At 37.4% G+C, this 12,566-nt stretch overlaps 1 protein-coding gene across 1 annotated transcript in view; it reads right to left on the bottom strand.

The window, feature by feature from the left end:
- The window catches only part of ek1 (eph-like kinase 1), an 86,607-nt gene that overhangs the window by 32,072 nt on the left and 41,969 nt on the right, over nucleotides 1–12,566 (bottom strand). The window contains exons 6-8 of the mRNA XM_067378664.1: nucleotides 9,958–10,070; nucleotides 7,632–7,794; nucleotides 2,792–2,900 (exon numbers count right to left, since the gene is read on the bottom strand). Of these exons, the coding sequence (XP_067234765.1) occupies nucleotides 2,792–2,900; nucleotides 7,632–7,794; nucleotides 9,958–10,070 (385 nt within the window). The remainder of the gene's footprint in view (nucleotides 1–2,791; nucleotides 2,901–7,631; nucleotides 7,795–9,957; nucleotides 10,071–12,566) is intronic.

Raw genomic sequence — 12,566 nt, 5'->3', positions numbered from 1 at the left:
GGTGTGTATTTATTTTGTTATGTAATATATCATTTATTTTCCTTCTTGCATGCTTTAGCACACTACAAATCTGCCTAAACTTAATGTGATTGAGTAAAACAGACAGGGGGGAAAAGCATAAACACATAACCACTAATCAAAAATGCATTAAACCCAATAATAACCAATGAATTCAAAATTCCTGCAGAAAACAGGCTTGTGGCTTCTTGATTTCATCATTAAGCTGCAATAATTTCATGCAACATGAGCATTAGTGTTAGGTTTGGTGGCAGTCCAACAGGAAGTCAAGGGAACTGATTCAATATCAGAAGCCTGAGGTTTTCAGATCATTTTCATGGCTGACACACAATGCTCCTCAGACTTGCAAATGTGCACGTATTTGGTTAGTAGGCACCTGCTAGATATACTACGGCATCTGTCATTGTGCTGAAATGTTCCACAGACACAATCATGAGGATCTTTAAAGTCTTTAAAGTGTGTCCACCATTTTTAATTGCTTTTCTGGATATAAGCAGAAAATATGGGGGGAAATGAAAGACAAAGGAAGACCATCTGCCAGCATCTTCACCAGCCAATCATAGCATTTTTCTTTTCCATCAAGCACTAGAACACTGGCCAACTCCAAATCGCTGCCAGCCCAATTTGGTGCAAAAACAAAGTTGAACACACTAAACATGCCTGAACTCTTCATATTTCTCTGACCAACCTAAACTTTGGTGGGCAAACATATGGGCCAGAGTTCCCATTGCTTCTAAACAAAGCATTTCTGAGTTTTTTCAACCTGCATGAACAAATAACTAAAAGAGACTAGACTAGAGCTAGATATGATGAATAGAAATTTCGGTAACACTTTATTTTAGGGTCTTTTAACTAATTGCTTATTAGCATGCATATTACTAGAATATTGGCTATATGTTAGTACTTATTAAGCACATATTAATGCCTTATTCTGCATGACCTTCTTCTACATTCTTAATTAATCTTACCCAATACCTAAACTTACCAACTACCTTACTTACTATTAATAAGCAGGAAATTAGGGGTTTATTGAGGGAAAAGTCGTAGTTAATAGTTTATATGTGTTCCCTATACTAAAGTGTTACCGAAATTTCTTTAACGATTTCCACATTTCTAAGCCTGAAAATCACAAATGTAAAATTCCTTGACTTTTCCAGGTTTTCCAAGACCCTGACTGGTCACAAATCTGAGTTGCTGTATAATTTCTGTCAAGAAAAAACATCTCTTCAGACTCTCCCATGACCCTTCTCAATCTAAGCATTTGAAACCCTAACATCTTGCTTAAGAATCCCACTAGAGTTAAACTTGGCAAAACGACTGATGTATGTTTTCAGCTCAGCGAGAGAATCAGAAATCAATGACCTCAAACTGTCTATAATGGAAAGGCGTCCCTCTGTCAAAGCTCAGCTGAGGTTCTGAAAGCAGTTAAAAGACCCGTTGGTACTGTGAACTGAATACCTTGTTAAGTCCAGTATATATAGCACAGTATAATCCAATGCCAAGGGACTGAATGCAATTAGAGAGTTTAGCTTCACTCACCATTACGATTCATTGGCCTCCACACCACACTAGAAGCACGTCATTCAAGATCAGCATCAAAACTGTTTTTATTGCTTCCATGAGGGTCTTCCCACAAGCAGTCACACATGCATTGAGATGGGGGTTTTGGAAACCATGAATAAGAGGTGGCAGCACCAAGGTTTTGGCTTGCAGGCATAAACTTGGCCGACATAACACATCCTACGGGACCTTTCTGTCACAGTGCATTATGGGTTACAAATTGCAAAGCAGACGGAAATCTCATTCTGTGTTACAACATACTGGATCATATAGCATCCAACAGTCAAAAAATCCCTACTAAATCAGCCTTTGAAATAGGAATGTGAGTACAAGTCAATAATAATAAAAAAGATGTAACGATGCCAGTCTTTATGTAGTATTGTTAGTACAGAATAAATTTGGTACAGTGTAGCTGCCTGATTGGCCATTCTGACATGTAACCTTCTTGGTCAAAATGCCCAACTTGTATTACATGTTTTGCAAACAGACAGGACAACTAACTTAACTTTTATTTTTATAATTATTTATAATATAATTAATAATAGTACATTCATTTTTGCCCTGGTACTGAAACAATCTACAGGAAGGTCAAAAGGGTCTTCACCTACACAAAGATCAGCTCATGACTCATTCTGACCATTTCATGTCATCAAGAGGGTTTATTTTCTGCTTTCTGTTCCTTGTCTCCTCTGATCCACCCATTCCTTTCATTTCCATTTCATTAGCTGCCTCACTCTCAGCCATACAGCGCATCTACTCTTGCTTTTCTCCCTCATGTCTGTCTCTTCAATTGTTCTCTCAAGTGTTTGCTTTCATCTCTACAGATCACGCTATGCAATCAGAGGGCTAAACAATTTTGTGTCCTTTTGATTTTGTGTAAATGCACACATGCACTCATACAAAGGCATACACACAGTGACAGAGGCACAACAACATCTCATTTGCTCAATTCTGTCTTTTTATATTCACAGTTCAGTTCCTCTCTGATTAAATGAAACATGGTTTCTTCATCCTTCATATGGATTTGTTGACAGCTGAACAACTCAGATTAGCAATGATTCATCCAAGTCTGCCAATGTAGAAGTCGCCAATTAACTGCGCTTTCATCATACAGTAGATTCCATACTTTGGATCTGAATATTTATAAAGAATATGGTGCGGTCTAAATCTATAAGAGGAGAAAGATTAAAGAAGAGTAGAGAATTGCTCTTACCGTCCGCTCACAACAAAACATGCCACCAGCAAGACCAGAAGCACTGCACCTCCAGCCACCGAGATGGCCAGTATGGTTTGTTGGTTGGGATCTCCAACTGCCAGCATATCTAAGAGGAAGAAAGAGAAACCCACATTAAAGCAGATATTATCTTCTCTTGTTCTTACAATTATGAAAATTATTATTATTAAGTTATTTTCACAGTTGTTCAATCAATGTATCATCAAGATTTTTTCATGAATGTATAAAGGAAAGTGTATATTTTATGCTGAAGGTCACCATTTCTTCCAACAATTTTTCACATTTTTTTTTTTTACAGCTAACTGAAAATATAGTACAAATAGAACAACATGCAATGTAGTTTTAAAATTAATTAATAAATCATATTTCCAGTTGTCATATTTTCAGTCTATCAATCTATGCCCTTATACAACTACCTATGCTATTTAAGAGTAGCACATAGTAAACACATTTAGAAACTTTATTGACACAATGGCACATTTCATAACCATTTTCAACTATTCTGGCATCATTAACTCTTTCCCTGCCACTGACGGAATTTTCCGTCATTTATGAGATAACGCTTCCCTGCCATTGACAGAATTTTCCATCATTTATAAGAAAACGCTTCCCCGCCATTGATGAAATTTTCCGTAATTTATGAGACAACGCTTCCCCGCCATTTACGGAATTTTCCATAGTTTATGAGACATCGCTTCCCCGCCATTGATGGAATTTTCCGTAATTTATGAGACAATGCTTCCCCGCCATTGACGTAATTTTCCGTAATTTATGAGACAATGCTTCCCTGCCACTGACAGAATTTTCTATAATTTATGAGACAATGCTTCCCCGCCATTGACGGAATTTTCCATAGTTTATAAGACATCGCTTCCCCGCCATTGACGGAATTTTCCGTAATTTATGAGACAATGCTTCCCTGCCATTGATGGAATTTCACGTAATTTATGAGACAACGCTTCCCCGCCATTGACGGAATTTTCCATAGTTTATAAGACATCGCTTCCCCGCCATTGACGGAATTTTCCGTAATTTATGAGACAATGCTTCCCTGCCATTGATGGAATTTCACGTCATTTATGAGACAACGCTTCCCCGCCATTGACGGAATTTTCCATAGTTTATAAGACATCGCTTCCCTGCCATTGACGGAATTTTCCGTAATTTACGAGACAACGCTTCCCCGCCATTGACGGAATTTTCTGTAATTTATGAGACAATGCTTCCCCGCTATTGACGGAATTTTCCATAGTTTATAAGACATCGCTTCCCCGCCATTGACAGAATTTTCTATAGTTTATAAGACATCGCTTCCCCGCCATTGACAGAATTTTCTATAGTTTATAAGACATCGCTTCCCCGCCATTGACGGAATTTTCCATAATTTATGAGACAATGCTTCCCCGCCATTGACGGAATTTTATGAGACAATGCTTCCCTGCCATTGATGGAATTTTCTGCAATTTATGAGACAATGCTTCCCTGCCATTGACGGAATTTTCCATAATTTATAAGACAATGCTTCCCCGCCACTGACAGAATTTTCTGTTATTTATGAGACAACGCTTCCCTGCCATTGACGGAATTTTTCCGTAATTTATGAGACAATGCTTCCCTGCCATTGACGGAATTTTCTGCAATTTATGAGACAATGCTTCCCTGCCATTGACGGAATTTTCCATAATTTATAAGACAATGCTTCCCCGCCACTGACAGAATTTTCTGTAATTTATGAGACAACGCTTCCCTGCCATTGACGGAATTTTTCCGTAATTTATGAGACAATGCTTCCCTGCCACTGACAGAATTTTCTGTAATTTATGAGACAACGCTTCCCTGCCATTGACGGAATTTTTCCGTAATTTATGAGACAATGCTTCCCTGCCATTGACGGAATTTTCTGTAATTTATGAGACAACGCTTCCCTGCCATTGAAGGAATTTTCCGTAATTTATGAGACAATGCTTCCCTGCCATTGAAGGAATTTTCCGTAATTTATGAGACAATGCTTCCCTGCCATTGACGGAATTTTCCATAGTTTATAAGACATCGCTTCCCCGCCATTGACGGAATTTTCCGTAATTTATGAGACAATGCTTCCCCGCCATTGACGGAATTTTCTATAGTTTATAAGACATCGCTTCCCCGCCATTGACGGAATTTTCCGTAATTTATGAGACAATGCTTCCCCGCCATTGACGGAATTTTCCATAATTTATGAGACAATGCTTCCCCGCCATTGACGGAATTTTCCGTAATTTATGAGACAATGCTTCCCTGCCATTGACAGAATTTTCTGCAATTTATGAGACAATGCTTCCCCGCCATTAACGGAATTTTCCGTAATTTATGAGACAACGCTTCCCCGCCATTGACGGAATTCTCCGTCATTTATGAGACAATGCTTCCCTGCCATTGACAGAATTTTCTGCAATTTATGAGACAATGCTTCCCTGCCATTGACAGAATTTTCTGCAATTTATGAGACAATGCTTCCCCGCCATTGACGGAATTTTCCGTAATTTATGAGACAATGCTTCCCTGCCATTGACAGAATTTTCTGCAATTTATGAGACAATGCTTCCCCGCCATTAACGGAATTTTCCGTAATTTATGAGACAACGCTTCCCCGCCATTGACGGAATTCTCCGTCATTTATGAGACAATGCTTCCCTGCCATTGACAGAATTTTCTGCAATTTATGAGACAATGCTTCCCTGCCATTGACAGAATTTTCTGCAATTTATGAGACAATGCTTCCCCGCCATTGACGGAATTTTCCGTAATTTATGAGACAATGCTTCCCTGCCATTGACAGAATTTTCTGCAATTTATGAGACAACGCTTCCCCGCCATTGATGGAATTTTCCATCATTTATGAAACAATGCTTCCCCGCCATTGACGGAATTTTTGGCTTTCTGTAGTTTCACTGTTATATGGTATCCGCTATTATGGATATTACAGACGTCTGAAAGAGTAGAGAATCTCCGGATCAAAACACAGGCAAAAAAGGAGCAGAAGTAAGCAATAAAAGCACAGTTTATGCAAGTTGTAGTCTTTTTTTTTTTATTATTAGACACCCAAATTCAAGTGTTGATATATAAAAATAAAAAAAGAATGCATGAAGCTGGAATACAACTGTTTAAAAGCAAAGCTGTGTTCTTTCTTTTGATTTCTTTAGATGAATGGATGTTCAGATATTCATACAACAAAATATTCTAAGGGCCATAACGTTTTTGTGAAAAAGATAAAAAAAATGCTGGCAGTGGCTGGCAACTTAAAAAAAAAAAAAAACGCTGGCGGAGAAAGAGTTAGCGTGTGTTATCACAAAAAGAAAAAAATCCTTACTAATATTTTAGTAGTGAAACAAAGAGAAGCAATGTAAAATAAGCTGAATATCTGCAGATAATGTTACGATAAAAAGATTTAAGAAAGCGTCTTCTTCTAATTATGTGCACAGAACTGTGGCGTGTACCATATGGTACACAAACAATGAGACAAACACAGCGGGGCATCTGCCTACTCTGAGCTGATACTGCTCACACTTCAGAGGAACACTGACAGAAAATCTACATGCTCAGACTTCAAACACTGCAGCAAGAGAGCAAACTGCAGTGCGAGAGGAGCCTCGTCTATCTCAGGGGACTAATTGAACGTGTTCACATGTATGAATATTTCACAGCCTCTTTCTACGCACGCGGCGGATCGGAAATTCAATCAGCGGCATGTGATGGAGAAATACACAGGTGTGACACAGGTTAGAGTTTCGCCAAAGCAAAGTCCATTCCCAGAATGTCCTTGAAAATGTGAAAATATTCTGCTGTGAATGAAAAATTGTGGGTTTGGTGGCACTTGCACAGTCCGAAGTTATAGAGAGATCTAAAATCAAGGACATTCTGAATGGGTTTCAATAAAGCTAAAAGCCACAAAGCAATGTGCATAAAACTCACTTAACGATGGTAAAATTGTAATGCACAGACTTGAGTAGCTTATTATTTTACAAAATATCAAAATATAATAAAAATGGAAATGTTCAACAAATAATTATATGTTATTAATAATCACAATAAGAAATTCTTACATCAAGCTAGCAACGAAGTTCAATTGATGTGTCTAATTGATTTTATACAATAGTTACTTTTATAAATATTAAAGATATTTTTTAATGAAATCTGAGAGATTTCTGCCCCTCCAACTACTGCTTTGACGCTGATCAATATTTATATGTGAATAAAAGCCTAAATTCAATATATTCATCATATAAAGTGAGTCTCTTCAGAAAATTTGGACTGAACCACTTAATTCATATGGATTAGTTTTACGATCTCTTTAAGCACACTTTGAAGCAACAAAGTAGTAGTTGCGTAGGCTGTCAATGGAGGGACAGAAATCTCAGATTTCATTAAAAATATCTTCATTTGTGTTTCGAAGATGAACAAAAGTCTTAAGAGTTTGGAACGACATGAGGGTGAGTAATCAATGACAGAATTTTCATTTTTGAGTGAATTAACCATTTAAGCAATATCCTTTCGCTACTGGATATTGTCTGCGACATGTTCAGCTGTACAGTGATATGGAGAACAACCACAACCACTGTGGCATGCATGGTATTGATCAATCGGCATACAGGACCAGAACTGTCCATTTCAAAATGAGAATTTTAGTGTCCGATTTTACAGTTAGTTTTCTGAGACTAAAGGAGAATATTGTGGCTAATCGCCAGGAACTTCCAAAGGGCTTCACTTCACTGTTGGATGCTTATACAAGTAAAATATTTCTGGTTTCTGGACGGTTCAAGAAAGATGGTTTTCCACTCACCTTCATGGCTTGTCTCCAACTCAATCTCTCCCCTGTAGTTCCCATAGCCACCATCCGTACGTGCTCGAACCCGGAAGATGTATGTGGTTCCTGGCTTGAGTCCATCCACCGTCATGCTGTTGGATTTGGTCTTCAGGACAGTGTAGTTCTGATCCTGCTGGTTCTATAGTGGGAAAGAACAGAATGATAAACGAACAAGGCAGCTTTCTATGAAGATGAATGTCTCGATCTATCACAATGATACCTGAATCCCTTTCTGTCCTGCAAACCCCAGGAGGCTGCGTGAACTTTGTCGGATCATCCATAATGGATTGACTCACATTCACAGAAACAAACGAAGAACAAGAGAACAAAGCATGCAGATCGGATTCAAATCAGTCAATTAGCAATTAGCTCAGATGGAATTTAGTGTTCATTCAAGCACCTCCTGCCAACAGCTAACACAATGCTTTTCACATAGATGGATTGAACTGAAAAGAAACCGTATATTTCTGAATTTTTTTTTTAAGGGCCTAACAGCTTTTCAGCTTCCAGTAACTGGAATTTATCCAGATAAATTACATCAATCCTACTGACTCAGAGCTGTCGCCCCATTGTCCAATTCTCATTGTCCAATCCTAAGGAGAATTACATACAGTGTGCTCATGTTAATATTTCACAGCTTATCGATATCCATTCATCTTCCTTCATGTAAACCTTCCACTAAAGTGGCACGTGGCGTCTCGCTTAGGGAAATTTAACGTTCCAGACAGGAACGCCACGCCCTGCGAGAGAGGGACTGACATATTTCCTGTGGTGCTATTAAATCTAAGATGGGCCAAACAGGCGGCATCAAACGGATCGCGGACACAGCGGCAGCCAAGCCTGTCCATCTGTGCGCTCCATCTAAAAGCCACATAGCCCATAATCACCTGAATAAATCATCATAATTACTCATCACCCTGTCTTTATGCCACACAGCCAAATACTGCAGTACAGGAGGGTGTCCCCGAGGGATCTAAACAACTAACTGCACAAAATCACGTACTCCATGTATAGAAATGTTACTGCTGAAAGCAGGTCACACTAGAGATGTGCGACACATCTGTACTATATAATAGAGATATTTTAACTGTGCATGCTCATTTCTGCTATCTTTACATTTAGATTAGTTTTGCCGTCATCTAATGCTCACTTCATATTTAAACAGAGTAATAAATGTAATCTAAACCAAAATGTATTCAGAAACCTTGAACATTTCATTCATTAATATAGTTTTTTCACTATAGTTTCAATAATGGTAATAAAATATGACAAAATGAAAGAAAATAATCTTAATTATGTCAGATAACACTTAAGCAAAACATGGTCAGGTCAAAGTGTCTGAATAATTTTTGGTTCCAAATGTTTTCATCAGTTTTACTCGTCGTCCACTGTATGAAGAATTTGTGTGTATAATGTCACAGTTTGCTTTATTTTGCTATCCTCACTTACATACATGAACTTTAATGTCCTGCACACCCTAGTAAAAAAATATATTAAAAAAAATTATAACTAGTGTCTGAATAAGTTTTGGTTATGTATTTTTGACATAATATTGTGATATTGTGTTTACAAATGATTTATTCATTATTTTAGATATATTTTTAAATGTATTTATGCACAATACATTGTATTTTAATATAAGAGTTTTAATATATATATATATATATATATATATATATATATATATATATATATATATATATATATATATATATATATATATATATATATATATATATACGGAACTTGGAATTTTGCCTTACTATATAGTAAATGTCACATACAACATTGCACACTTAATGACATTATTTAATCATCATGTCTCAAATGACAAAAAAATACCTGAAATCAGATTTCACCATTCATAATGAGAATTGGATTTCGAATCACATATGGATGAGATTTTAATTAGATTTCAAACATAATCGCATATGGATTTGTAAATATATCAGATTTCATGTGTTTTTTTTTTATCTGTCCACAAAACAAAATCTGAACAGATTTGAATTGGATGAGGTAAAAATGGATTTTGGCTGCCTGTCTGAACAAAGCCTAAGTGATTTGTTCAGGACAATAATGCCATCAAGTCTAAAATGTGACAGCCTCAAAGGTTTTTGGCAGGCGGGATGCCTATGAATGTTAATTGAGACCGAATGAAGCATGTCTGTGTTAACATTACAGCCTCTCTCCAGGGTACAATAAAAGTGAGCTGCCATATGTCCAATCAGTGCAAGAAGGACTCAAATAGGGCCAAAAGGTCATGGAGATTTGGGTGTGCTGAGGAAAGACAGAAGCGTCTAACCTTTTCATAATAGGTGACTTCATATTCCACCACGGTCCCGTCGGCAGGTTCTGGACCCTGCCATGCCAGCGTTACGCTGTCGGTGCCCTTCCTTTCCTTTAAGATGACGCTCACTGAAAAAGAAAGAGAGAGAGATGAATTGAGATTGATTTCCATGTTAAAGAGGAGGATTAATTACATTTCTAATTAAAGAGTGTGAGAGGGCTGGCGGAGCACGTCTTGTCTTTTTTGGGAGTGATAAATTATTCTGCGTGTGTAGTGAGTCATTTTCACCCGTACTACATAGCTGGCACACAGCCAGAGCACCTCAGCCCATCTACTTACACAACAGCAGCGTTCACAAGCTGCCCTGAGCGGAGAGAGACAGAGGTGCTAATGATGGTGTCAGATTGAGAGTACAAACGAGGGCCTCCCGTTTTAGGCCCCGGCAGCTAGTGATGAATGAAGGAGCTGACGTTTCGATCTTTAATGAGCTGTGTGAGTCTTAACTCTGCGTACACCGTTCTGATCTGCCACGCAGCTCTGACACAGTGACATTGCTAACTGCCGTACACACAAACACTCTTAAACTGATAAACAAACAGCTACGCTGATATCTCAGCATGTGTTTGGTTCACTGATAACGAACAGACGCGCTTCAGGTCAGAGAAATGAAAAGAAAGTCACAGGAGAAGACAGCAGGTGAGTCAAACAGCTAAAAAAAGCATTTATATATAGACAATATGATCTGATGATCATGTAAACACATTAATTTGAAATAAACTGATGTAGGTCAATTTGACTGAAAGAGGTGGAGCAGATCTTCAATAATCCTTTAAAAAACATGGCAGTATGTATGAAGAACTAGAAGGTACTCAAGAAACATACAGACACCAAACTTTTGAATGGTGGTGTAATTTTTATTAGTGTAATAATTTTATTAAGAAATTAATAGAGGAGATTAACGTAAATACTTTCTGCATCAACTAACTAACTAAGCATTATACATTCATAAATGTAGCATTACAACACTTTGCATTCAGTTCTTATGAAGTCATAAATCTGTCAGCTTTATTTGATGTTTTCGTCATTTTATGTTTCCTTAGAATTTGCATTTATAAATATTCTGTTTGCTATCACTAGCGCACCTGGTGATGAAAGATGTGCGCTGAAACATCAGTCAATATCCGCATCATGCAAAACATGCAAATACAGGCACTTCATCATCCCAGAAGCCTGCTCTCGACACACGGTGGATTGTCTCTTGAATATTTCAAGCGGTGTGGACCAGAGGCCAAGTACTCGAAATATAGACCAATCACAGTTACGTATACCTCAATCCCTGCCCACCCACAGTGGCGTTTCCACGGTTACAGGCATGTCAGCTCTCATAAGAGCGAAGGGCTGTTGATCTGGGCATCCTGGGTGACTCTCCTCTCAGGCTTCTCATTACGCTGCCTCTCGCTCCTGTCTATCTCTCTCGCTCTTGTTCTCTGAGGGGCTGAATCATTCTTAACCACAGGATCAGGAGAGCTCGTCTCTCCTCTAGACCAATGACAGGCTTCGAGCCGCACACACAGAGTACGGGTTTAAAGGTCAGATGAGATATAAGAGGACCCATTGAAGCACAGCAGACCAGTGTAAAATTCAAAAGCAGGAAGCAGTAGACAAAAATTGTGACTAAAGCTTCAGAGATTTAAGAGCACAGGCAGAAGTATGTGTAACTAAGGAAGTTTAAAGCTGTTGAAGGGCTGCATAACCCTGACCCTTCTGACAGAGAGTTATAAAATAAATCTACATCACATATCATACCAAGGCCGAAAAAGGAAATGAAAATTGTATGTGTTCATTACATTTAGAACAAAGGGTTTCAAACTTTGCAAAGGACCCATTTTTCTAATGTTATTCTAATATTATTTAATGTTATTTTAACGTTTTTTTATCTTTCTCCAAACGTTCCCCTAACGTTACTCCAACGTTCTACTAACGCTATTCTAACGTTCTCCTAACATTATTTTAACCTTACTCTAACGTTATTCTAATGTTATTTGAACATTATTCTAACGTTCCTATAACGTTATTCTAACCTTATTCTAACATTACTCTAATATTATTTTAACATTATTCTAATGTTTTTCTATTGTTCTCCAAATGTTCCCCTCATGTTCCTCAAACCTTATTCTAACATTATTTTAACCTTATTCTAATGTTATTCTAATGTTATTTTAGCGATATTCTAACATTCCTATAACATTATTCTAATGTTATTTTAGCGTTATTTTAACGTTCCTATAATGTTAGGACAACGTTAGAATAACGTTATTTTAACCTTATTCTAATGTTATTGTAATGTTATTTTAACATTATTCTAACGTTCCTATAAGGTTATTCTAACCTTATTCTAACATTACACTATTATTTTAACATTATTCTAACATTTTTCTATTGTTCTCCAAACGTTCCCCTAATGTTCCCCTAACGTTATTCTAACATCATTATAACCTTATTCTAATGTTATTCTAATGTTATTTTAGCGTTATTCTAATGTTATTATAGCGTTATTTTAACGTTCCTATAACGTTAGGACAACGTTAGAATAACGTTATTTTAACCTTATTCTAATGTTATTC

The sequence above is a fragment of the Chanodichthys erythropterus genome, chromosome 23 (assembly GCF_024489055.1).
Source record: "Chanodichthys erythropterus isolate Z2021 chromosome 23, ASM2448905v1, whole genome shotgun sequence".
NCBI classification, from domain to species: Eukaryota; Metazoa; Chordata; class Actinopteri; order Cypriniformes; family Xenocyprididae; genus Chanodichthys; species Chanodichthys erythropterus.
This window is presented reverse-complemented; position numbering and strand designations above follow the sequence as displayed.